Raw genomic sequence first — 27627 nt, 5'->3', positions numbered from 1 at the left:
GATTGCACGAGCATGAACTTTGCCCAGTAAGTGTTTTTACTTAGGCCTGTGTCAACAAAAATATGTCATGAGAAATAACAGCTGGATAAATTAGGCTCCAATAAAGTTAATAATTATTCTCATTTCACAGTTTGTACCAAGGGATCTACGGGAGATCCATGCCAAGGTCCAGCCCTTTCAAATGATGAACAGGATCTCAAACCTTCTTCCTAATTATTGCCAGCCTGGGGAGAAGCAATGATGTACTTCACGGGTGAACCCATGGCCTGGATTTTATCTGTGGTGTAACAGATAAAACACTGTTCAAGTTACTGAGCTGCCACTGAGCAGGTGACTTTCGAAGTCTCCCATTAAGCTATAAATACCAAGTCCCGTACATACTGCACACGTGTGGACTGAAGAAGTAGTCATCTTGTGATTCTTGCTGGTGAGCAGGATGGATGTCTCATGTCCTAAGCACAGAAACAGTCAAAACCACACAATTCAAGCTCATTTTCCAGAGTCCAATCTTCATTTTTGATTACAAAAAATAACCACACACTGCAGAGGAAGCCAGCACTCAGTCTCCTAGTAGCACAAATCAACCCAGCATAATACAAACAAGATTATAAACCTCTCGGGGCGGGAGGGGGGGGGGGGGGCAAAAATGAGCAACGAATTGCATGTTTCAGATAATCTTTATCTTTCTCTCTGTAAGTAAGCAAATAGTTTACAGTGCAAGTTGATTTCCACAGAACAAGGATCAGACTCCAAACACCAAGAAACAAACAAAAAGGTTTCCAGAGGAACTCACAAAGAAACAAAGCAGAAAAGAGAGGACAGAAGAGATCATGAGAACCAGCAGATCTGTGGGAGGGAAGAGGCAAGTGCATGGGACATGGGATGCCCCACTCCAGCTGAGGTGCAAGTGCCATACAATCAGAGGCTGGCCCCACCAAATCACATTCTTATAGATGAGAGAGACTGCAGGTAGAACAGAGACCTCACCCTGTTCACATCTGAACAGAGACGGGGTCAGGATGGGAGTCATGCCAGGGGGCAAAGTGGGTTGGAGACGGGGAGGGAGGTTGGGAGGGGATGATTGCAGCAGGTGGGGGACTAACCTCTCTCTACTTCATACATTTCTTATCCTTCAGAAAACCATTCAGGCTATATTTCAGCTTTCTACTGGCCTGGGACTCCAGTCCAGTTTCAGTGTCCAAAGGAGGACAACCCCGACTACAACCCAGCAGTACCCTCGAGCAGCGCTCTTGCTAGGAGAGCATGGTCCTGTTGCCATCACTCCAGCCTCAAAACTTCAGGGACTCTAACATTTCACTGTCTAAAAGACCACACAGGTCTAAGCTGCCTCTCCCAGCAGAAAAAAACATTTGACTCAAACCCCAGGATGTCTCCACCTACCCATGTGCAAGCCCACGCTGCTGAACCGAGCCAGCAGCAGTTGGTCTCCCACCAGTTCTGGTTCTGGCTTCCCAGACTCCGCACACTTGGGACCCAATACATTCAAGATCTGTTAACATGATCACTAGTAAAATGCCCTGAAGAAGTGAAACTTGTCTCAGTGCTCTCCACTCCCTAGTGACATGGAGATGCTTTTCCTCCTACAGCTTCCAAATTCCTCCTACAACTTCCCTGAGTGCCTCCCTCAACCCTCTGCCTCAGACAGTAGTGTGCAAAAGACCCTTCCACTCCCTGCATTGCATCAGCTTGCCAGGCAAAGATGGAAGGATGTGGTCCCCCCTCAAACCCAGGTGACATTGTCCTTTCAGTCAACGGGAGAAGACTAAAAGCATTTAACAATCACGTCTCTTGTCCTCACCCTCGCTGAGCCAGTCCCTTCCTCCCTGCATGCTCACACGGATTAAGTGGGGCTTTCCAAAGTGACACACACCCCATTGCAACAGCCCAGCACAAAGGCTGCTGGACCTGGAAGCCAAGGAAACACTTCTCAGGCCACACCAGGGCACTGGCTACTACAGAACTTCTTCAGCAGCTTTAGGAAAGGAGTAGAGATTCAGAACAAAGTCTTCCTTCAGCAACTTCTCCTTTCATTTGGTGGGGAAAGGCTTCCCTACCAATAGGCAACTGAGACGCCAGGGAGATGCCTGCAGCCAGAAGGGATGCCTGGAAACTTATGGAGCCACAAAAATGTAACAGCAGTTTCCAAAGCCCATCTCCTGCAGGAATAGCAGCTTCTCCCTTGCACCCAATTTACAGCTATAGTCTTTTTTCAATTAAATACTGACTCTGATCAGAGCAAGGACAGGGTCGTATTGGTTTCCACATCACATCCAGGAGCAAAAGAGTAACAGAAGAGCTAAGAAAGGTCTGATTTCTAGTGCAACCACAACAACGGGCAATCCCTTAGATATCTTTCACTCAAGGTTCGTGGTGAAGGGTGAGGGAAGAGAAGTGAGCTGGGGGGCGGGATGTCCAAGCAGGTCCCAATTAAAGCTTTAAATGACAGGGAGGTAAATGAAGTGATTGTCCTTTTGGTCTCCCAGCTGGATGTGAAATGCAGGAATAGCTGTGATGAAGGAGCACACAGCAGTCCTTGGATCCAGTGTATTTCTCATAGTAGAGGCAAGTGCTCTCTTAGACCCGTTGAATTTCAAACAGCTTCACGTCTGTGTCATACCAGATCGGGGGATCCACATTCCTGAGAGAGAAAGACAAGAGCCACTTAACTCTGTGGCCAGGCATGTGGATCAAATCTCACAGCCCACATTACAGGAGCTGACTGCACAGAATGCCTTCAACTTTGCAAAAGAGAAAATCACTGGTTGAGAGACAATGCACCTTGAAGGGATGACAGTATCTACCACAACGCACAAAGCCAAAGCTTTGCATGAAATCTCTGCACAATCCCCCTCTAGGCAGCTCTTCCATTCCCTGCTGCTGTCAGTTCCCAAAAAGCAGTACTCCCAGGACAACTTTCTTCACCTCCCCTGCTCAAAGAAAGTTTGGAGCAACTGACTCACTCTAGTGTCTCCCAGGGCAACGTCATCTTTCTCTCCTGTAAATATGACACAATCCAGAGCTGGCCAAGTACATGCAATTCTTTCTACAGGTGCCCCAAAAGTTTGGAAAAGACCAAGTTAGACTTCACCCGGCTGGTTTACCTCAAATAAATAACTCCCCACATGTAGGTCCGGAACCACATGGCAGTGCCCGAGTTCGCCTGGTACTTGCGGATGAGGATGGGGTGAGGGACAGGGAGCAGCCCCACCAGCGTGCCATGCTGCAAGAACTTGAGGATCTCCGATTCATCAGTGAGACCCCTGCAAAGAGACAGATCAGGAACACCCTTAGCATGTCCCACAGACACCCCCAAAACTGCTGCAGCACAAATTATCAGTCCAAACACACACAGAGCTGGCAACTGCGGCCACCAAGAGCACACTCTTCTCCACTGATAAGGAGAGTTGAGAAGGGATCAGACAAAACAAGAAGCTCAACAAGCAAAATAATGTCTGGTCTGCTGAGACCGTGAAGCTTTCAATTACACTTTACAAGGTTTCACCCAGAGACCCTCCAAACTCAAATTGCCAACCTCACAGGGCTCGGTACACACCGCACAGCCCTTTCTCTCCAAAAATATACTTACTTGTCAATGCAGATCTTCTCCACCTGAGGAACCAGCACCTGTAAGAGCCGCATGATTGTCTGCAGGGGAAGCTTTGACTTCCAAGACATCACCTGTAAGGAGGAAAGCCCACCGGGAAATCAGTGCACTGCGTTGGTAGTTTTTCTGCAATTACGTCCATTATCTCTACAACAAATGAGGTTTACAAAAATCACAAAGGACGTGGATGAACTGACTGCACAACAGGAATACAATAAACCCTGGAATTAGCACTAGAATTATGAGCCACTCAGTGAAACTAGCAGGACACTGGTTTAAAATAGGTAAAATAAAACATTTCACAGATGGCAGTAAACTTCTGGAGCTTTGGCCACAACTCAAAGACATTCCCCATGAAGAAATGCTCCTCTGGGGGAGTCTGCTGGCATGGGAAGGCAGGGGGGCAGTGGTGTGTGTGTGTGTCCGTATGTGGCATTTCTGACATAAATTTTCCTCATTATTTATTCCCTCTGTCCAGATTCTCTCACCCAGTCAGGAGTTGGAGTCCACTGTCCACTGGAGGATGCACTAGAGAGACGCCTTCGATCCCGACGGGGATGTGATGCCTCCTATCAGTAAATATTATTTTAAAACAAAACAAACAAAAATCACACTGAGGAGCAGCTCAAGCCAGCTGGTGGATGCAGAGAGGTAATGACCCATGATTATGTTTCCTGGACTGCTGGAAGAAGAAAAGCTTTCTTCTCCATGTTCTCAGCCAAGATCTCATTTAATGACAACATTAATGTTGTCATTAAGGTTGTCATTAAGACACCTTGCAGAACATGGGCCTTCATCTGGTACCATGGAAGGCCAGAAAGGGTAATATTGGAGCTGGGATATACGAGAATTCTGTTTATTCCAGTTTATTCAAAGCCTAAACAACATTATTTTGCAATGTTTGCAGCTACAACCTTATTGTTTAGCCTGTTCAGCTTCAGTGCCATGTCCTCATCAAGCTTCTAAAAATAAAATCCATAAAAACATAAAAATGTCCAATTTCCTTCACATGACCCCACCCTCTTCCTCTTTCCTCCGCGCTCTCCCACAGCCCTCGCCCCCTCACAGCTGCCACCCGAATGCTGGCAGCCAGCTGACAGGTTTAAGAGAGGTAAGATGGAATTACACCGAAATGCGAAGGCTGTTGAACATTTCATGAGACACTTTTGAAATGGTTATGACCGATAAGGGGAAAACATTACAATAGATAAAGGAAGGAAGTTAAATCAGTCATAAGGGTGGGTAGCCTAAAATCTATCCAGTATCTCTTAGTAATTTATGTTAACTCAGTAGGCTGGAACCAGGTTGGAGCACAGAAAAAAGAATGTTCAGATAGTCTGAAACCTCACAATCCCTGGAGACTGGACAGTGTGGGCCCCAGATTGCGCTGGCAGTGAGGATTCTCCTGTAGCATATCCCACACCCACTGCTTTACTGCCCGCCACCTGCCGTCTGCTGTCTGGCCCCCACCCCACAAACATTCAGACGTGCTGGAGCCAGGTAGGAAAGCTAATGGGCAACTCTCTGAGACCAAAGGCCCACATGTGCACACAGACAAGCAGAGAGGATCAGGACATAAGAGTAAAAGATAGGAGTCTTCAGCCTGCTTCACCAGATTGCGATGCTTTTGCAAACATCCCCCACTTGGACCCCAATTCTGCAGCCCTGTCTCAGCTGAAAGCATGTTGAGAGCAAAACAGGCTGAAAAACTCTCGTAGCACCACCACAGCCCACAGCAACCCATGATACACCTCCTGCCCAGTTTGCTGCACACCTGGTGAGAGCTGGTCTGTCAGTTTGGCCATTCCAGAAAAAAACTAAGAGAAGAAAAGCTGGGAAAGTTACGTGTTTCACCATGGGGCAGCCATGCCTCCCTGTGCAACCGGATGCGATGTTCTCACTGCAGTGAAACGGTTCAGTGGACAGTGAACGTGCAGGCAGAGCGAGAAGCAGCATTTGGTGTATAAATGTGGCCTTGCTGAAGGAGGAGAAGACGTGCAGGACAGCCCTAGTAATACAGGGTGTTTCAAAAAGAGGGACCCAATTTGAAATTACTATATCTCTGCAACTGCGAACCACCTACAGTGAAACTCTTAGCACTTGAAAGGGCAGGTAACTCCTTACATTTTATGGTAAACCGTTTGTAAGTCTTTTGTGCAATTGTAACATATTGTGATCCTGAAGTATACTCCTTTGAAATTTGGTCCATCTTTGTGAAACACCCTGTACATTTCCTATAAGACAGCCTAGAGGTTTTCGACACTGGACAGGCAAGGAGACAGAGTGAGTAGTTAACAGAGAGCACTAAAAGACTGCTCCACTGAAACTGGAAGATTGCCTGTTATAGCTCTTGATGGAGACAACCAGCAACAGTCAGAATGCTTGTGCTGCCACCAGGACCTGGGAGGCCAGCACAGCCTCGATTCACAGATGGTAAAGCCTTTGTCTTGTCCCCATGACCAACAGCCACCACTTTGGGGGCAGCACCTCAGGCAAGCCCTCACGGGAACACGTTGTTCACTACACCAGCCGGCCAGAACGCTCTGGTAGAGCTCTCCATCCCAGAAAGGAGAGGAAAAAGCAGCCGTCAGCACCTGAGTCAAAAGCCTCTGAATCAGGAACACATCCCTTTGCAATTACGCACTTGCTGGTCTATCAGTGGCTTTCAAGGTGGAGAAAGCTCACTCCTCTGGTGTTCCAGCTCTTGTGTCACTACCACAAACATGAAACACCCAAGATGACGCAACAGTCCTCCTGAACCACGGTGTTTTCCAACACAGTGTGTATGCATATTTCCTCTACTATGATGCCTTTCAGAGGGCAAATTAAAATCTCCAATTTTAGTTCATTTCAAACCAAGACCTAGACCTTCCCCACACAGCAGTGCCTGGTCTTACCCTGCTCCAGGGCTCCCCGTCACCCACAGCTGAGAGGGGGTTACCCTCTGGTGAAGGCTGTGAAGACTCGGGCTCCAGTGAACGCATGGTCCCATCCTCCGACACCTGTGACTTCTCCGTGAGCTTGTCAATGCCTGTGTTCAAAAGAGAAAAAGCTCAGAAACATAAGTGAATTAAATACGTTTAAAAGTGGGGGATTCTTCTCTGTCCTACCACACACAGACACCCTACATTTCTGCTGACATCTGAAAAGCTCTCCTTTCAACGGAAGCAAGATCTATCCTTAATTTCACTGCCCCAAAGGAGTTCATTTGTTGCTACAAAAATGCTCCCTGATGTATGAGGAACAGAGGTTCACACTGATATAGTTAAACTCAGACAAAAGGTCAAGATTAGGACAAACTGGCCACGTGGACACTAAGTCTGAGAGGAAAGAAACTCAAAGCAGTTTACTTTGACTTGTTTGTGATCAGCCTGGGCAAACTGATGTGAAACTCAGGCTGAAAGGCAGCAAGTCATTCACAGATGTAAACTCTTAATCTCTCCCACACCCAGTGAAAGGGTGAGTCCACACCATATCTCACAGAGAAAACAAACTTCTCGCCTGTTACAAAGGTAAACTAAAGCTCACCTGGAGTAGCCACCAGACTCGTCTTCAGCGTCCCTGGTTCAGCAGGGGCAGCAGGACGTGACCCTTCCATGGAGACCCCGTCCTGGGAATTGGTGCGAGAAATAGGCTCAGGAGTTTTCTTCTTGCGCTGCAGACCCTTCTGGATGGACTGCGAGTCTGTGGGTAAGTTGGCCAGCTGGTGAAACACATTCCGCTTGCGGATAACAGCATAGACCAAATTGGAGTTCCCTGGGAATCGCACCAATGAAATGAGCAGAGAAGTAAGACTCAAAGAGCTCTGTCAATACAGCCCAGTTCACTGCCTACATGAAGCGTGATTGTGGAGACCCTGCAAGCTCAGAGAACCATCCTTCCACCTACAAAGGCAACGGCACAAGGAAGAAAGAGCAGAGCTAGAGATCCTCTTATCCATTACAAAACAGTACAGGAAATACAGTGAAATCCTTCCTAGGCTGGAAGGCTGACAAGAAATGGCTTAGAGACTGACATTCAAACAACTGAAATGAAAAAGGGTAGTTTAAAGCACATATTAACACCTATTTTTGAAGAAAAGGTTGTTAGCCAATATTTGAAATTTCTCCATCTTCAAAAGAGCTCACAAAACAGAACAGGGACATTTCATTTGAGGAGAAACAGGCTTGAAATAGCAAAGCCCAAAGTCCAGAACTCTTCCTGTTTGCAAGATGGCAGAGAACAGAATTAAACCATCTCCTAAAATAAAACACAAATCACAGCCACAAAAGGCTGGTTTAGGATCTAGTAGCCATCACTTGCAAGATTTCCATTCAGGAAGCAGAACAGCCACTCCTCATTTGCAGTTTCAAAGCAAAACATTACATTTTTGAGCAGGTTAAGGGATCTCGCTCTATTATTTCCTTAAAGTAAAAGGCATAAGGGAATTCCTGGAAAGGCGGCAAGTGCCAGAATTTTGTTCAGATGGGGCTGTTTGGTCTTCGGCTCCAGTGACCTGCCAGAGCAGAACTGAGAGGCACTTTTGAATGTTTAAGGGGATGGAAGTTGTTTTAGCCCCTCATCTACATCGCTGAGCAACACGAGCAGTTTCACAGCAGCATCCAGCCACTCACAACTTACACTCACCCTCCCTTCTTCTTCCTCTCTACCCATCTCATCTTCTGGTCTGCAGGATGCTGAGGTTATGCTGATAATTAATTGCCATCTCGTTTTGCTCTAACCCAATCTGTCTGGGCCAGAACCCCACACTGATTATCAACTAACCCAACTTCTCAATTTTAGCCCAGTCTCCATATAGCTGGTTTCTACACTTGTCCCATTCTCTCATTTGTTTGGACTTTCTCTGAGCTTCCATCTCACATTCTCTCACACTAAACTAGTGCAAACCCAGCAGTCAGTCTCTTACCATCAAACTGGTACTGAATGATGTTGTTGAAAACTTCCAGCAAGAAGAAAACAAGATGGTGGTTCTGGACAGCAGAGAACAGGAACCAGGTGGTGGAAAAAGCCTCCAGGAGATGCAGTAACTTGTTAGCAGCCACCATGGAGAGAGACTTCAGGTATGGAGATACTGTGGAAGGCGAGAAAATGAAAAATGGAGAAAGAACCAAGGTGTATTTATTCACAAAAATACACCGTTAAAAAAATGTGGCTCTTACTACCCTCCCACCCCGCATTCGGGGAAAGTCTCAGGGAATAGCTGAGTCAAACAGGGTTCCACAGAACATTTAAAAGTACAAAATAAGTTAAACACAGCTATTGCACAGTAAAAGCAGGCATTTCTGCTTCTAGAGGGTCTGGTGTAGTTTTATACTAGTAACACCATCTCTGGCGTGCCTCTTGAAAAACTTACCCGACTGGAGCCACCTGGACACTCACTAAACCCAAGGGAAGCCACTGCCACAGTGAGGAGGTGGCACTCCCTGCTGGGGAGGGACAGCACTGCCACCATGCTCTCCACACCTCCCGTCAAACACCCTTCAGCCACCCCAGAGGGGCTCCAGGGGCTGCTGCCCCAGGCTGTGCCCCATCCCAGTGAGCCCAGGCAATGACCCTGCAGCAGGTCTGATCTGCAGCTGCCACTTCCAGCACGGACCAGAACAGGTCCCAGTTTCCAGCAGCCGTTGGTGACACTGGTCAGTGTTACGGGGCACAGGGAAAGGGGTAGAGCAGCCAGAGCTGTCCCCTCTGCGGGCTGTGGTTTCACACCAGACAGTGCTTACCATTCACAACGATGGTGAGCAGGCAGTCAAAGAGAGGCTGCAGCCGCTGATGCCCGCTGGTTATGATCTTGTGAAAGACCTATAGTAGGGAAGGAGGTCTTGAGCAAGGTAGTACCGTACTGAAAGCACCTTCTCAACCAAAACCAGCACCACCCCCACACTAATCGCTTTCTGACACCATTCCTTCCTAGGCAGGGCCCTGCACGCTCCACAATTACACAGGCGTGGAAGGCTGCTCTCGCTGAAGACTTGTGCTCCAGGACTACAAGCTTTCATTTACAAGGAATCCTCTGGGGACGTGATTAGGGCTCTAGAACACCACAAACAGAAACTGACTGTCAGCTGTTCCAAAACGCACCAGCAGCCTGAGACAAAAATAAACCACCAGGAAGTAAGAAACATCTTCACCTCCAGTGGATTTTGATTCTGAACCCTAACGAGAGCTGAAATGCCACAGAACTAATCATTTCATATTTGATTTTTAGTGCAAACTTCTAACTCAGCTGTTTGTCCTATTTTCTTAACTATACCCTCAGACATGGAAAGATGCAACTGCCTCACAACCAGTTCAGGGATGGAAATCTAGAAAGGATGAGTACATTGCAAGAGGAAGGACAGTTATTTGTGTCAGGAGACACAGAAAACTGCTGGAGCTGTACTCACTATGATGAGCAGATCTGCATGTGTCCCTGTGAACACAGGGATGTCCATAGGCACTCGTACAGAATACGGCTTGTTCAGTCGAACCCCAAAGTTACGCTCCCCACTGAGAAGCAGGAGGATAAAGACCCCAATGTGCATCAAACCCACTCGTGCTGCAGAAAAACAACAACACACCAACAAACAAAAAAAAACCCACATCAGAGTTAGGACAGTAGACTCCTGAATAGAGAAGGGCAGTGAGGAGAGAGGAAAAACACTGTGGGGTTGAAAGAAATACTGTCCAGACCAGACTACTCTGGTAAGGGACATCCCACACAGAGCTCCCTCCGTTACCAGTACCACCATCCTTCCCAAGCCCATCTGTGAGGTCAGTACAACATTAAGTCTTGGACAGATCATTATTTTCTTCGTTATGTTCTTGATGTAAACCCATCATCATATGAGGAAAGGTCTGATTTCCTCTTTCTGCTACCCAGTGATGGACTTATGCCTGATTTACACCCAAAGCAAGAGCAGATTGCTCATCTTTTCTTCTTCATAGGACCAGGGACATAGTTTTTGACAAAAGGACTCAAAACAAATCAACACATGGTAAGGATTTCCCTTTTGTATGTTGTGGTATAGACTGTGTCCTGTTTCTAGTCTGTTACTACCATGAACACCCCGCCAGCTGAACCACTCTACTCCACACCAGCAGAAGATTAAGAACAAGCACTTGAGATGCTAAATCATATCAGTGGTAGGAAGGAAGCACCTAAAAACATTCTAGCTCAACTGTCAAGCACAGATGATCCCAAATATTGGAAATAACTGACTTACACTGGTCTGCTCTGGCATCATTGAGAAAATACAAAATCGGGACAAGGATGTCCAGAACATCACTGCTCTTCAGCACAAAGAAGAGGAATTTCTGGAAGAAAGGGGAGGATTTCAGAAAATCAAAAGTGTGTTTCGTTTTCTGCATCATCCACAGCCAGGTAGCCTCAAACTAATTAGTCTCTCAAGAACATTGGAAAGGCTGGTGTATGCACTAGTTCTTCAACTCCAGTGATATTTGTAGATACGCTCCTGCATTTACCTCATGTGTTGACCTTCAGGAGCTGCAGCCTCTCTCACAAGCTCTCTCTGGAGCCAGACCCCCCCAAACCCACCCAGCAGGGAGTAGTGCTGGTGACCAGAGCACTGCAGGGTCACTGCCAACCACCCATCCACAGTTCTTCACCAAGGCTCAGTCCAGCCAGAGCCACAATAGGCTCTGGGCAACAGGTAAGTTGTGGCAAAGCTCAATAAGAAGTAGATCCACACCTTGTTGAAGTCACAGAGTTTCCAGAAGAGGACGAGGAGTTCCTGATGGAATTGGATCTTCTTGGCAGAGTTTGGCAGGTAGGTCTGGACCAGCGGGTTGGATAACAAGCGGGCCACTCCTTTCAGGATGAACTGGAAATCCTGCCAACAGACCAAGAAAGAGATTGCGGTGGGCCCAGGGATAATGCAATCAGCATGAAATCAGACAGGAAATAACTCAGGATAGGAGCACGTTACCTCCTCTCGGTGTATTCTTGACAGGTAATTCACAAACAGATTGTCTGGTCCAGGAGGCTACATCAAAGACAAGGAGTGAAACATTTACTGGCAGCAAGGTTTACTCAGGAAGTCAAAGTGTAACCACTGGCTCTAGGGGCTAATGTCTCTCATTTCGGGTTTCCTCCCTGAATGACACAGCTCTAAATTCTAGGAGACAGGGCACCTCAGGGAACAGTAAAGTCAGGGCGTTTAAGTTATATGCTGCTGATTCAAGTCAGTGATCAAAACCTGGTGGTTTGGTCATCTACAGCTGTTTAGGGACCTACGGGAGAGAAGCAGAACTGGGCCAGAGACCCCAGACTGCAAGGAGAGGGGCGGTGCTGGGCCCTACAGGTCAACATCCAGTGCAAGCTGGTGTAAGAGGACCGCAGAGCTCAGGAGAGCAGACAACAGATCCCAGGGTCACTCACATCCACATCATCCATGGCTGTGCCAGTGGTTGTGCCATCCACAGTGGGACTGGAACTGGTGGAGCTGTCATAGTCCAAAGTGACAATCAGCACCTGGGCAGCCTCCTCCACCAAGGGCTCACGGTAATCGGAGAAAAGCAGGTGGTTGTAAGGAATTCCATAACCCACTGGGTCGTAGGCACAGACGACGTTCAGGAGTGAGGTGAAGAGTGGGAGCGCATGTCTGGGGAGGAAAAAACATTCTTAGAGCACAGAAGCTGGAAGCAAAAAGCGCTGCTTTGGGAAGGGACAGGCATCTCGCTCCCCAGTTTGTGCTGATGACAAAACAGTCATCTCCTCTAAGCTATGACAGTGGCTCATGGCTGAGCAACTCAGGGACAAGAGCTGACACTCCAGCTCCCAGCTGGTCTCCTGGACCACAGCTGAGAGGGAAGGGGAGGTGACAAAAGTCATGTGGCCTCCAAGAGGAATTCTGTGCAGCAATGTCAAAAGAGGACGAAACCTCAAAGCTCTCTAGACTCTGAAAAGACACAAACACCTGCCTTCAGCCCAGATTGTGCTCCCCCAGGTGAGCAACTGTCACCTGGGGAGTTGCAAGACCCAGAGGAGACAATGTCACTAGAGGGCAGCATTCACCTGCCACCACGAACTGCCCACTGCAGCACCACATCACCATCCCCACGGGGGAACAGGATCTGCCATTTCCCACAGGACAGGGATGAGGCCCGTATCAAACTCCAGGGAGCACCACACTCAGTCCCTCCTTTACCTGCTGAGGAACAATTCTCACTAAGCAGAGGCGCTAATAGGGTGTACGTAAGACAAGGACAAAGAAAAACGACAACAGCCCCTAGATGTTGGAGATGTGAAGTCCTGTGTTTGCTCATTACCAACCCACTCCATGAAAGCGATCTGAAGGTGTTTCTCCCTGTGGCACCCCATCCTTCACTCTCACCTGTTCTCTGTAGAGCAGAAGAACTGCACCCAGGGGTTGGCGTTGCTGCTGTCCGAAGAGGGAGGCAGATACATGGCCTCAGAGAAACAGGTCAGTAGCAGCTTAAGCAGCTCTGTCCTGAAAGAAGAGAAGAAGCCAAGGCCTGGAGCTACTCAGGAGCAGAGAAAGCACAATCACTTACCACAACACCACATAAGAAAGGCTCAGTCCCATCTAGAAGTCCTCCCCACAGAGAGCTAAGCCCATTTCATTTTATAAACAATTCCACTGTCACAAAACTCAACAGAATTGCTGCCTTATGAAAATTAAATATAGTACAGAGCTCTGTGGCACTTTCAAAGCAGTAATGTTTTGCCGGTTCCTATTGCAGGCACTCTGACTCCCATATCATACTACAAAAAGCTATTCAAGGGGTCAGCTGTTTTGTCTGTGTTGCCAGTCTTGTTGGCTCAGAAAGGAGCAGGTAGAAAGCCCCTTGGGAATTACAGATACCCAAGGAGGCAAAGAGATCCCAACTCCTCCAAATCCTCCTCTCCTGAGCCCAGTTTCCTTCCATTCTGCCTTTGCAGAGCCTCTTACCTATTCAAGTCATGGATGTAGTTTGGCTGCGGAGAGTGAGCAAAGCCCACTCCTGCCTCCCAGATGTACTCACAGCTGTCGATGGAGTGGATATCTTCTGCTGTGTCCTGTGGGGAGAAATAATGAGGCTGGACCACAGAGGGCAAAGGCAAGACTTGACAGCACTAGTTGGTATCCAAGGCAGTTCAGCCACCCTGTTCAGCAACAGCAAAAAAATTAATGACCAGGAGCAAGGGCCCAGATGAATACGTTTGCATCAAGTGCACTTGACACGCTTAAGCTGTCTCTTTTCTGCAGTTTAATTAAGTGAATTCTACCACATGCTTTCCTTCCCTCTCTGCATTTGGGGAAAGCAGATCAGAGGACTGCTTCTAATTGCTCTGCATTCCCCTTGCACAACCTCCCTCCCACAAAGGCGCTGATCTCAGGACAGCAGGGCTTGAGGGCAACCAAGATGCACTTACCACCCCAACCATGACTCCCACAAAACCAGCACGTTGGCAGCAGCTCCGGCTGACACAGAAGCAACTGCAGCTTCCTCCACAGTCTGGGCTTCTGCCGCCTTGCTATTCATTTCCTACAGATAGGCCAGAGCTCACCTGCTCTCACGTTTCTCACCAAGCTGCTCAGAACAGCTCTTGCTGAGAAGTGGAGTGCCCAAGACCTCCCTCCACAAGCAAATCTTGAATATCTCCTGTCAGGCACAGGCTTCATGGGAAGAAATGCAATTACATCTGCAAAACTGCTCCTACTGCGTGCGACTAAACAGGAACGTGAGGGGGAGACAGCATTTTACCAGCCATCATTACAGCAGCTGCTCAGGTCTAAAAAAGAAGGGGTTGATGTCTTCAAAGAGCTCAGCCTTTGCAAGGAAGTGACAAAACATAGATATGCAGGCACCGTGCCTGACAGAGGGATCCCCAGTTTCTAGCCATAATTTCAGGGCTGACTTCAACAGGAGGGCAAACAGCAAAGGAGTATGGGTCACTCATGGGAATCCTCTGCCCATTCCCTCGCTTACTCTTTCTCTTAATTCTGCTTCAGCAACTTATCCACCATCACCTGCATCTCTATGGCCACGTGTTTTACTGCCATGAGCATGAAGTGGTTGCACCCATCTCTGCTTTTAACCCGCAGTCAGAGCAGATCCAGAGAGGGAAGACAGCTGGGCAAAGACCGCAGAGGCTGCAGGCAGCAGACAGGCAGCTAACAGCGAGGAACATAAAGCATCCATGATCCCATTATCTAATTCAACTTGTCCAGAGCCCTGGAAAGCCAAGCTGGCTGCTGCCAAGGAACGAAACACAGGTCAGAGGGGTTCTCCCAAGAAAGAAAAATGTTGTCATTTGGATTTGTGCAATCCACCCCAAGTGACAGCACAAGTCCATCTCTTTCAGCCACACTGCCACTTACTCTTGGCACATATGCACATGACTCTGATCCAGCCTCACCCCTCCATCCCCAAGCGACAGATTTTAACCCTGTTTCTACCACTCAGAAACTCCAAGCAAGAAATTTAGTACTCAGATTTATCAGGGAATTTTGCAGCTATCAAATACACAGTGGTTTAGCATGTTCATTTTTAATTTACTTCATAGTTATACCAAAAAGGAAGGTTGCCCAATATTGTTTATAGACTGGACCTGCAAGAAACACAGAGTCATTGGTGGGGTGAGAAAAAGAAAGAGGGAGGGAGATACACCAGAATTTGTCCTTAGCACACCTGGTAAGGAGACCCCTGCTTCAGGGAACTCCTCTGAAGTAAAGACAGTCACCATAAGGATCAGAACACATTTGTCTTTGCTGCAATGATCCAACGAGGTACAGGAGGTAGAAAGACACAACAGATGCCATTTACTCATTCAGACCACAGCACCTGCGATCAGGCAAACAGCTGCTTCCTGCCCCACACTGCACCAAATTTCCAGTTGAAGAACAAGGTGCTAAAGGTCTCTGCTCCACTAGCAACAACAGAAGAGCAGATGTTTTCCAGCACAACCACCTTTTCCTGAGGGGGAAGCTGTAGTGCAGGGCTAAGTGCCAGCCACTCCAGCCAATACTCACCCAGCTGCCTCAAAGCATCTATTTTAGAAGGCACATACACCACATGGTGAACCCAAAATGTCGATCAACAGTAGTCACTGTGGGTTCAAGCTCAGCCACTCTGTATTTTCCTGTCTGCAGGGAGCTGCTGGGGTTTTCCAGGGTACCCCCCACCATGCAGCTGATCTACCTCTATGCAGATAACCTCATGATTCAACTTACCACTGTGCTCCTCCGGTGGCTCTGCACAGTGAAATCAGGACAGAAGAGCAGATCAGCGACAGCCAGGAGCAACGACTCAGCCAGTGGCCTGGCATTTTCATCATCTTCATCTGCCTAAAAGCGAGACACATGAAAGAGTATTGTCAGCACAGGGTTAGCAAAGAGCACACAGTAACACTAGTATAACACTGCAAGAGAAGACACACTCGCCAAGAACACACAGGGAGGTAAGAAGTCACCAAAGAACAAGAGGGAGAAACACATGAAACTCAGCCAGGAATGAAAATCCCCGCTGGAATGCGATGACTAAACAGGAACAAGCTCTTTAACGACATCAAATGGAGCAGACAAAGGCCTAGAGTTGTTGGGGAAATGAAGAGTAGCACAGGACCTTGCCACATGGAGATGTTTGACCTACTGAAGACAAAAGGAAAGGGAACCATTGACAGAGATGAAGGGTTTACAGTCATGAAGGAGGGGGATTTGGATGGTACACAGAGAGTGCAATAGGAAGAAGCCAGCCAGCAGAAACAAGGTGTAAAACCTCTCAAAGTCCTGCACGGGCTGCCCAGAACTGGAGGTGACAGAACCAGCTGCATGCAGCAGAGTAAGCATGACAGCAGAGGGGATTATGCAGCGTTCAAAGCAATCACCCGAATCACACATGGCTACTCCTCTGCAGCCGTTGCCACGGGAAACCCTGCCAGATCCTGCCTGTCAAGGAGTATCCTGGATGGGAGGCCTGCCCCACCACACACTGTTGCTGGAGGGAAAGGCAGGGAGCAGGAATGGCAGCAGCTTATCTACCTCAGCCAGGCCTCTATCAGCCTGCGCACAACACACGGCTCTTCAATCACAGCAGGCAGCTAACAGAGATAATGGCCTGTGTGGCTGACGCCTGCCTCGGTGACAGCAGGAACGCTACCATCAAACAGATCCCGAATGTGAGGAGAGACCCAGAGAGGATGGATGGAGCAAGCACAGCAAAGACGCTTTTACTTGAGCTCACAGCCAGAGATGAAATGACGAGCATTAGGGTACAAGGGGATTTCGTTTCCAAGAATGATCTTTGCTAGCATCACCTCGGCAGCCAGAGACAGTCCCTGCAGGCTCTGGATACCACCACATCCAAAGCAGGTGACACAAAAAACAATAGATCTGTACACAACAGAGACTCCCTTATGGGAGGAATGCACCCATGGTCCATGAGCTCTGTCATCCATCGTTGCATCACGAAGCAGGTGAAAGATAATCGCTCGGACATTTACTAATGGCCCAGGAATACCATCACCTTCCCCTTGAGTTCCCAGGGAGAAATCAGCCTTCAGACAGCAAAGCTGTTGCCCCTAGATTAGATGTGGCTCCAGCTTCCCTAACATCCCCTTCACCTTCTAGAAAGAAGAATAAATGCCAAGAGACAGACCCCTCCTCGGCCAGCCCCAGGGACAGTTGACCAGAAGAAACCTCTCCAGTCCGGATCCTCGAAGATGTAAGGCAGGATACGGGTGAGGAGCCGGCAGCAGTTCAAGACTATTTGCCTCTCCTTCTCTGTGTGGCAGCCGCTCTCTGCTCCCTGCACCAGCTTCTCCACAGCCTGAAGGAAACAAAACCAAGGCAGGTAGTGTTAACCTGGACACAAATTTGCAAGAGCTGGTCAGCTCTGTCCTGCTAGTGACACACACACATACAGTTATAAGCAGCTCTGGGAGCCCCTCTTCTCTGAGCTAAACGGTACCTGCACTGTTGCTGTTTGAAACACTGCAGAAATAGGGTTAACAATCCCAAACAGACCTTCTTGCATTTCTACTGTCCCATTGCAAGAGACCTCACGTGTCAGGGGCTAATCCACACAGCGCACATGTCGTGCCACGTGAGAGAGCCAGCCACAGCAGCCGCAGTAGGCTCCTTCCAGCGCTGCTCCATCACACCACACGCTGCAAAGAGCGGATTAGATTAATCAGCCGCATCAAGCACGCGAGATCCAGGCAGAACCACGGCAGCAGTGCTGTGCTGCACGGTGAGAGGCGCTGGCAGGGGAAGATTGCACAGAAACAAAGTCTGACAGGTCTGTATGTGCTGTTGCCATTACAGCAGGGAACTCTCCTGACTCAGGAGGTGGGAGCTGAGCAGCTGTCTGTGACTATGAAGTGTCTGGATTCAGCCTCTGGCAGAGTCTGTCGAGGTCCTGCTGCAGAGGATGGTGGTAGCCCAGGTTTCCCCCACTCACCCTGTGAACAGGGCTACTGCTTGCAAAATTGCTGCTGGGTTGAATCTCTGCAGCTCATTCGATCACTACTGAAACTGCCAATGAAGACAGACACTGGATTTTTCAGAATAGCATGTGGGTCTTGCCAGGCAGCAACCACAGCCTCAGGAGGCAGTGGCAGGAGGTTTTACCCACAGATAGAAAAAGGCAGCTCCTCCCGCCAGCAGCTGTACCCACTTGCCCTATTCCCTGATCCCAAGGGGAAACAGAGGGGGAATGAAAGGCAAAACATTTACCAAGGATTCACCTTGCTCTTGCTGCTTGAGGTCATGTGTCCCTGTTCATTTTCATAGTAGACTGGGTCACTGACTCTGCCAGCCTGCGTCATTGCCTTAATGGGTATTTAAATGATGTTTGTGTAGTCTCAGTCTGTCCACATACGATGACTGAGCTTCACTATTTTTTCAGGCACATTCATGGCCCTGTAGAGTCTGAGTCTCCAGTCACGACTGCAGATGACATTCCAGTCATGCTGTCATGCTCTCCATGAACACACAGCATTGTTAAGCCCAGTGGTACGTGGCACCTGGCGCAGGTCAAGGCCATCAGCCTGGGGAAAGCACTGCAGGAGTCTGCAGGCTCCTCTGACCCTGATATTCCAAGACTTAAAGCCTCTGGATAAACAGTCCTGCGGTCACCAGGTCTCCCTATCTTGTTTCCAGCAGAGAGAACAGCCCGTATTTCAGTCTCGGTTTAGGGGGAACAAGGACACAGAGAGGTTACGTGGTCAGTACAGGTTTGCCTAACTGCTTATTGCCAGAAGCCAGGACACAGCACTAGGCAAGAACCATTCCACTCTTCCTCATTTTTGTATTCTTTCTAAAGCATCCACTACAGGCATCTGTGTGAGGCACAATTCCCAGTCAGAGGTACCTTCAATATGATTCAGTGGGTCTCATTCATATTTTGTAGAGCAGGAAAGAAAAACAGGATGGCAACAACCATGTAAGACCGGGAAAAATGCCATTCCAAATGTTTCCAGCACTGCAAATTCAAGGCTACTCTTTGCATGGCTCCAATCAGGAGCATTATTAACACCTGCACTTTCCCAGGCAGAATAAGTCTCAGGCTGTTGCTCACCAGTCTGACAATTTGCTGAACCTGGCAGGGTAGGAAATACGAGTCAACGCCCCTTGTGTTTCACACAAATACTTGGCAACACCAGAAGCAGCATCAGGGAGGTCCTGATGTCACAGTAGAAGGAAGAAAAGTCTTAAAATCTCTCTTAAACTTGGTCCAACCACTTTTACAGTGACAAACTCCACAACTCTCTGGGATATATGACCTTGAAGCCAGGCTGATGCACAGTGAGGAGCAATTAGATGCAGACAGAATTGGATGCTTCAGCCTTGCCACAAACATGCAGCCTTGGTACAAAGTCTCCTAAGCAGGAAGCACTTTTTACAGCAGATAAGACCCAAGAGGACTGAGGGGGACAAGAAGAAAAAGGCTCCAAAGTGAGCAAATGCTAAAACCAAGAGAGGAAAGGCTGTGAGTTACCATCACGAGGAGACAGGGACAAGCATGAACATCATGTCGTACAAAGAAATAACATGGTACCTGTCTCCTGTTGGGAGCCACAGTGGTATTGACCCAGAGACACCCCCCTACTAGCACAGCACCAAGGAGTAGGACAGCACCAACCTTACCTTATAACACAAAGTTGCCAAGTTTGAAGGCGATTCTTCTCTCACTGCTCGGATCTCTGCAGCTGGTACAAGGGCAAAGACATCCTGCACTGAGGTGGCTGTGTCTGCCCAGAACTGGTCCCAAAAAGCATCATCTGTTGCCTCCACAGGCTGCAGAGAGACAAACATGGTTACAGATGCAGAACCACCATTCTATGAGGTCCAAACATGAGCAATTATGCCTGGTTTGGGGAGGAGACCAGACACAGAAGAGGTTCAACAAAACGTAGTGGCATTGGGTTTGTACCTCCTTCTCCTCTTTGTCGCTAGAGCTCGGGTCGATTTGATGTCAGCAAGAGCATGAGCAGCAAGACACTTAAGTAACCAACTGCATCAGGCTGGGACTCCCCAAGTCCTTCATGGAGTCACAACATACATGAGACCTCCTGCCTGTCTGCAACCCAGGGCCTGCATTACAAGATCTTCACTAACGCGCGTGGGCCAGGCTGCTCTCACATGCTGTCACCTTCAGAGCAAGCTAAGGATGCCCTGAGAATGCACTGGAATTGCTTCTATTGCAACCAAAGTCTTGAGGAAGCAATGATGGACACCTCACATCAGGGCACAAACACACCCACAGAACTGACAGACCCACTTCAAAGCACTTACGGATGCAACAGAATTGATTTTTCTAAATCAAATATTTATAGGGAACTGGACTCAGTGCAGCTGGTCACTGCCAAGGCTTTGTTCTTAAAAAGCACTAAGTGTGCAGTTCACAGAGGAAGATGGAAGGAGGAAACTGATATACCAAAAAAAGCAATCCATTTCAGACCTGTAGTCCGAGAAACCTGCTTCCACTAGCCTGGGAACTCACCTCTTCCCATTACATTTTCTGGCTCTGCAGGTGCAGACAACCTCCCCTATTGCCAGAACTGTTGTTCCCTTTTCACAACAAGAGAACAAGTATTCTCAAGCCCACCCAGAAATCCCACTGCAAGGAACACTGCCCACGGGCAGGGTGTGTTTGCCAGGCTGCAGCTGGGCAGACAGCTCTGGACAGCTGTAGAGTCCCACTGTTATCTCCCCCAGCTTCTTCCTGATAGCGGAGCATCTAGTTAGAAATCAAAACAACGATGACAATGTGGGTGTCAGGTTATATGTGGCTGAACAAAGCAGACTGGACCTTGCTTTGCCCTTATGGTTTTGTAAAGCCCGAGAGCAGCACTGGCCATTCAAGGTGAAGCAGATGCCTGGACACACAGGGCCAGTGGTGTTTCACAGAAGCACAACCATGACCTGCCGCTCCCTAAAAGGTGGAAATGCCAGCGCTGTTTGCTGAACATGAAGGCATCTCCATTACACAACTTCTTAGATATTCACAGCCTGGGAGCTCTGAATAATCAGGAAAGACTTAACTTTTCTGCCAGTCTAAAACTGAGCACAGCTCTTCCCATGTAAATACTAATAATCGCCAAGAGATAGGCATCGCCCAAACAGGGCCAGGAGCGCTCATGCAGCCCAAGAATCCAGCTACGTAAATATATGCCTCTTTATGCCAAGCAGTGTGAAAGAGATGGATCCAGGATTTCAGTCGGGACAGGAAAAGGGAAGCATTTTCCACGAGTTTCCCCAGCCATGCCAAGGCACGGTAACACACTCAGCAGGTCAGAGGAGCCATCTGCTCAGGGTGAGAGGAACCTGCTGCCTGCAACAGCTCCACAGCAAAGAGCAGCTCCCGCTCACCACGATAACCAGCGCCGTGGGTGCGTCTGCTGTGTCAGACGGGAAAGGGGTACAAATATAAATGTGCGTTTAAATTTAAAAATTCCCACCCACTCCCAGCTCTGCTGTAGGAGGCAGAAACTTGCCCAGCTCTGTGCCATTTCTAAACACAGCCAAGATGCAACCCAGGGGAGAACAGCTCATTCATGGGTCTGAGACGAAGAAGCGCTGCATTTCCCCCTTTGCTGTCATCTCCAGAACTAACAGCCACAGTCTCTGGGCAGGTGATGTGTCAGCACCACCCAAAGGCGGAAAAGTGAGAGTCCCCAAACTGGTACAGCAGGTTCCTGCCCTGTGGCTCTCTTCCTTATCGCTCCCGTGCCACTTGCCGCGGAGGCTGCTTCATGTTTGCCTGGGTCCTTCCAGCCACACAATGAATCAGCTCGTGACTCTCCGGTCTTTAAAAACAAAACCCACACGTGTTAAGGCACCTTCTTAAACTCTTGCTCTAGTGCTGAAAGATTCTTCGTTTTATCACCTGGCCACCAAAGCAAGTTCCCACCAAACCCCTTTCCAAGGAAAGGGTAACATTTTCCAAACAGTTGAAGACCATAGCTCCTCAGAGGGGATCCATAGGAACAGCCAAGTGCTCACAGCTTGACTTTCAGCCTTCTGAGTGTGCAAAGGAGCTGGGCTCTTTGTAACGCTTAAATGGAAGCAAAGCTGTTTCGCAAATCTGATCTGTAATTACACTTTTCAAAAAGAGCCAAGTACTTGGAAATCAGATCTATGTAATGCATGAACCATCCCACACTTCCTACACCCCCTTTCAAACCATGTACCACAGCCGCGTGTGTAATTGCCACACGTAACTCCTGGCTGGCTGCCACAGCCGCTCCCCCCAACAACAGGGAGCAGCAATTGCTGCTAATTGGAGATCATGCATAAATAATGGGCTTCACTCTCATCTATAAGGAGCAGAAAACCATTTCCCACCAGTAGACATAGATCCCTTCACCTCCTGCTAGCCTGAGGCCTCCTCAGAGGTGGAACGCAGCCACTGTTTTGCAGATGGTAACACAACCGCCAAGATAGATTGAAGAACATGGTGTTTGACTAGAATTACATGGCGGCAAGAAGCACAGCAGCGATTGCCTAGGCTGCAACGTTGGATGCTGCAGCCACACAAATGTCACGGCTGCCATCTTGGCAAGCAGATTACGCTAAAACAGCATTTCTTTTCATTTTTAATAGCTGCAGCCTGTCAGCTCCTCATCCAACAGATGGTATCCCATGTACAACCCTGGGACACGGATTCTCTACCGAGTCACTCACATCCCCGCAGCAACCCCTCTTTTAATTAACAGTCTGGCATCACAAAGCCACTCGATTCACAGAATATTCATCTCCTTGATGGAATATTACTGGATGTTTTTAAGCTGATTGTACTCTGCACGCAGCATCTCTGGGGATCTCAATATCCATCTCCTCATGCTGAGCTCACCCAACAGCCTGTATCTAACACACAGAGAAGGGAAATACAGAGACCTAAAACAGTCTTGTTCACTGGCGATGGACCTCTTCATTTGGAAACATCAAAATTTAGTTACACGTGCTGGCAATGCACAATGTCCAGTAACAAATCCCCCAGCACTGCAGCAAGCCTCAACAGGGTTTTAACCAGGAGGGCTCACGAGGAGCCGAATCCTGACGAGGAGCTGAATACTCACCAGGAGCTGGGGCCACTTCAGAGCCTCCAGATCAGCACAGACGTGTTGGAGAGCAACAGAAGCTCCTAACCCCCCCCATACTCCACCACAGAGGCTGCTGAAGCGGCAGAGAGATGCCGCTGCCTGAACCAAGCTCTCCACATCAAAGGGAAGAGATGGCTGTAGCACAGAGTGGTTGCTGAGAACACAGCAGGCAGAGATGAGGCGATGTGACATCTCAGAGAGGGCAAGGAGAGGGACTTTTTGCCTTCAGTTCACCTGGGCAAGGTGTGAAGACCTCCCACCTGCACACCGGTCACACAAAGGCAGAACCAGTTGTACTGGACACCTCTAGTCTTTATTTCCCAACAGTTATAAATGTTGGATTTCAGGTTCTGTAAAGCACCCCACACACAGAAAAGGAAGACACTTGGTTTGCAAGCACCTTGCCAGTTACTGCACAGAGAATCACAGCCCTGACCAGGCAATTCCCAGGCAAATGGGACACGTCACAGGAAACAAGAACACACAGCGGAGGTGACCGTGTCCTATAAACAGGAAAAGGTCCCGAGGCACAGCCTCCCCCAGCCGCTACTGTCCTCAGCCTGACACCAGAACCACCTCCACTTCTCTTTTGGATACGACCCTCCACAAACTCGGGCAGGGTGAGTGTTTGTACCCTCCTCCCAGCCAGGACCTCTCTGATGACGTCTTCACATTGAATGCCCATTCCCATCAATTCCTTCAACAGGTCCCTACCAGGAGACGGTCCTTAAACCAATCCTGAGGTTGCTGCAAACCACCACCAGAGAATCAAGGGAGCGAGCAGCCACCAGGCCTGCTGCATTCTCCTTTTGTTCTTTGCCAACGAGCATTCATCCCTCCAGCCAAGGCAGTGAGGCATTTAGGGCAGGGACTCTCCTTTTTCTGTGACTCAACAGCAGTGCAGGTTCCTTGTCCCTCGCCAGGGTTTCTAGGCAGTGCTACACAAGCTCAGGTAACACACAACAGCAGCGTGCTCCTTCCCACCCCAAACAAGGCAAAACTGTGCAGTGTAATGACCACAGGGCCATTCATGCAGCACTTGATTGAGCTCCAGAAGACCAGGCAACCCTGCAGAGCCAGCAGATTAGTTGGAGGCAATTCATGCACCTTTGTACCACCTGTTTGTGAGCCCTCGTGCAAAAGGAAAATCTGAAGACAGATTTTTCAAGACATTAATAATGAGCAAGATTTTATCTCTGGACAGGAGCTCCACATGGATTTCAGAGCAGAAGTCAATTTTTCTACAGGATCTTTGTGGTCAGCAGCACAGAATCAAGGAAAGGCTCCACCACCAGTTCTCTGCTCCCACAGCAAAGAAAACTAGAAAACGGAATTTGTGGAAGTCTGGCAGGTAAAGCCTAGGACAAAAGTCAGCTGGGTGAAGTGTTAGTTACAGCTTCACTTTTAAGACAACTTCGCTTTTCATCAACCTAAGAGAGCTCAATACTTAGATACCATCACAAACAAGCTACCAGAAACCAATCATTCTTTAAGCACAAGATGCACTTTTAAGAGCCTCAAATTAACAGCCTGTTGTACTATTGCATTTCCACATCAGGGATAGAGAAAGGACTGGAGTTTGTTTCTAGTGTTTGATCCTCCCCATCCCATTAAAAGCAGACGCGTAGCTGGCACCAAAATCTAACAAGCTGGTTCACAAGATCAAAATTTCTTATCTTCCAGGTGCTTGCAGGAGCCATTTAATCACCAACTGGCTGAGAAAGGAACACGTTTCTCCAGCAATGATGACTCCCAGCTCCAGTTCCCTGTTCTGCCACGGACCAGTTGCCACACTCACATTCTATGTTTCCCTTCACCTGTTCAGTAGGCAGTATTTTTATGGGCAATTCGGGAGGGCTCACATGTTTTCTACAAAAAAAGCACACCTGGTTTATTATTAAAAGGATTGGCCCCATCAGTTTAGAGGCATGCAGTGTAATGTAATACACATGTACCATATAAAGATCCTAAAGCCCATTTCTCCATGTGTGCTTATAAATATACATCTGTAGCATAAGCTAATTCTTTCTTTCTGGTACATGCCCTTTTTGAATCACTCAGAAACAATTTTTCTTTTTTAATGCTCTTATACCTTCAGAGTTTCTCTTTGGCAATTCAAAAATCAATTAAATCAATTTCATTTGTGTCCCAGTCTTGGTTTGACTTTCAAGTTCTGGGTTTCACGTGTGCAAAAATGCACAAGCATTTGAGTGTTAAGTTGCTTACTGTTTTTTTTTCCACTGTTCACACTCATTTTTCAATTAATGAAAACCTGGAGACTATAAGGACTAATTTTTAAGAAAAATCTAACTTCAGTGCCAACTCTGAGCCTTCACCAGTGAGTGAACAGCCCTTTCTGCTCAACCACTTCCTTCCATCAGAGCCTTGGGAAACACCGCATGGTGCATTATTAACCTCACGGTTTCATGTTACTGGTGATTTGACGAAACATCTATTTGTCCAGCTACCTAATGTCAAAAGAGACGCGTGTAGAAAAGGAGACACGGTGCTGAGAAAGCGAAGCGTATTTTGAGCTAATAGCTTTGAAGTGGGGATTTGACTCCATTATTGCAGGTGGGTTTTGAACGCAGGGTCTCACAGAGCAGGAGGCTGCAGGGAGGTCGCTGCTGGTCCGAGGTGCCAGGAGATCCCAGTCACGCACCGTGCACAAGCAAACATCGGTGCCCTTCTGCGGTATGTAAATATGGGAGCGCCAACACCCCACCCTTTTTCCACATGGCAGTTAGTCTCACCTACACCACGTAGATGCGAAATGAATCCAGCCAAGAATGAAGCTTTTTCGTTTATTCAGGGCCCCGGTGAACCTTCTTTCACTGCACACGTCGATGAACCAGGGGAGGGGAGCGCTCTCTTCTTGGCTGGGGATACGAAGGATTGCCTCATACAGGATTTTCTTTGTGAAGAGCAGACTGAGGAGATCCCTATAGCTAACAAAGGCACTGAGAAACTTTGCTTAATTTTATTTTTTCCCCAATCTCGCTTTATAAGCACGTTTCCCAGTAGAGGAAGAACTGTCCAAACGTGAAGATGCTCTAAACTATTTGGCATCCAGAAGAGACTTTGGAAGAATCCCTTCAAAACATTAATTCATCCACTTCTGGTTCTGTCCAGGGATGTTGTGGAACATCTGCACCTGGAAGCTTTTAAAAGCATGTTCACAAAGGCCATTCCTGAACAATGCAGACAGAACCAATACTGAAAGCACAAACAGGATTTCTCAAACGCTCTTCCAGCCTTACTTTCTATGATTCATTTCCCACTGCTCATCTTCATCTCTTGAGTCTTCACAGATTTTTTCCCATTAATTTTTAGCCCTTTGCATCCATGCCTTTTTCTCCTGAATACATTCCCCATCACTAAAGATCTTCCTGCCATCATCCCCAGGTTTTCTTAGCAGCTGTTATTACCTCACCACTGAAGGCGGTTCAGAACAGCAGTTCTGCATCGTAGCTCAGAAGAACCCAAGACGCAATTTCTCAATAGAGCTAAATCCCTCTGCTCCTTCGACAGAAGGGCAGTCTCCTAATTTCCTGATGGGCTCCCAATTTAAGACAAGAACTAAACCAGCTCCCAGGACATGAGCAACATCTGCCAGACCTCCAGCAACCACCCTCCCTATACACTTCACTCCTTTTCTTTAGCCCACAGAAATAAAGTGGGCTGAATATATAAATGTACATATATAGAGAGAAAAGGGGGCATTGCCAAACCTCGTGGTGATGTAAACCCGCAGCTGAACACGCAAGGAGCTGTGGACATCCCTTACAGCAGCAACAGCTCTGTCTGGCAACGCTGTTTAGCAAAGCTCAAGATGTCAGAGGCAGCAAACGCCAAGGCCGTGACACAGACCGGGAACTGCCCCGGGAACCGGCCGGAGCCCCGAGGCTGAGCTCGGCCCCGCCGCCTTTCCCTCCGGAACGCGTCAGGCCCCGGAGACCAGCGACATGGCAGACGGGATCACATCCCCCTCGGTTCCCCCGCCTCAGGGCAAGGCCGCACCGCGGGAGCCTGGAGCGGAGACAGAGCCCCGGGCCGAGCTGTCACCTGCACCCCGAGCCTGGCCGCCCCCTTTCCTCAGCACCGGGGGTGTCTCGGAGAGGGAGAAGGACCTGTCAGCCCTCCCCAGCAACCTCCGAGCATCCCCGGCCACCTCACGGCCGGGGGAGGCCGCGCCTCAGGGCGGGCGGTTCCCGACATGGCGCCCCCCCGCACCTCACCCACCGCCCGACATGGCGGCCCTCACCTGGGTCTTGGTGGTGAGCTGGATCACCGCCTTCCTGAAGTTGAGCTTCGAGTCGGCGCTGCCCATGGTGCGGTCCGGCTCGGCGGTGCTGCCAGGGCAGGGCCGGTCTGTCCCTCACGCCGCCGATCCCGCCGCCCCTCCTCGGGCCACGGCTGCCGCCATCCCCCTTCCCCACGCCGGCAGCTC

The 27627-nt window shown here is 48.7% G+C and overlaps 1 protein-coding gene across 1 annotated transcript; it reads right to left on the bottom strand.

Moving 5' to 3' along the window:
* Window positions 1–658: 658 nt before the first annotated feature.
* Window positions 659–27627, bottom strand: HID1 (HID1 domain containing). The gene is made up of 19 exons (XM_065852562.2): window positions 27442–27627; window positions 19720–19869; window positions 17228–17398; window positions 15805–15918; window positions 13540–13646; window positions 12961–13077; window positions 12006–12228; window positions 11554–11610; window positions 11317–11457; window positions 10831–10921; window positions 10012–10163; window positions 9349–9427; window positions 8532–8696; window positions 7154–7381; window positions 6523–6656; window positions 4114–4194; window positions 3608–3699; window positions 3123–3281; window positions 659–2659 (listed from the first exon to the last, which is right to left on the bottom strand). Exons 1-19 carry the CDS (start codon window positions 27505–27507, stop codon window positions 2596–2598), a joined length of 2391 nt encoding a protein of 796 aa, XP_065708634.1. The 5' UTR covers window positions 27508–27627; the 3' UTR covers window positions 659–2595.

The sequence above is a fragment of the Patagioenas fasciata genome, chromosome 18, assembly GCF_037038585.1.
Source record: "Patagioenas fasciata isolate bPatFas1 chromosome 18, bPatFas1.hap1, whole genome shotgun sequence".
In the NCBI taxonomy this organism is placed as follows: Eukaryota; Metazoa; Chordata; class Aves; order Columbiformes; family Columbidae; genus Patagioenas; species Patagioenas fasciata.
This window is presented reverse-complemented; position numbering and strand designations above follow the sequence as displayed.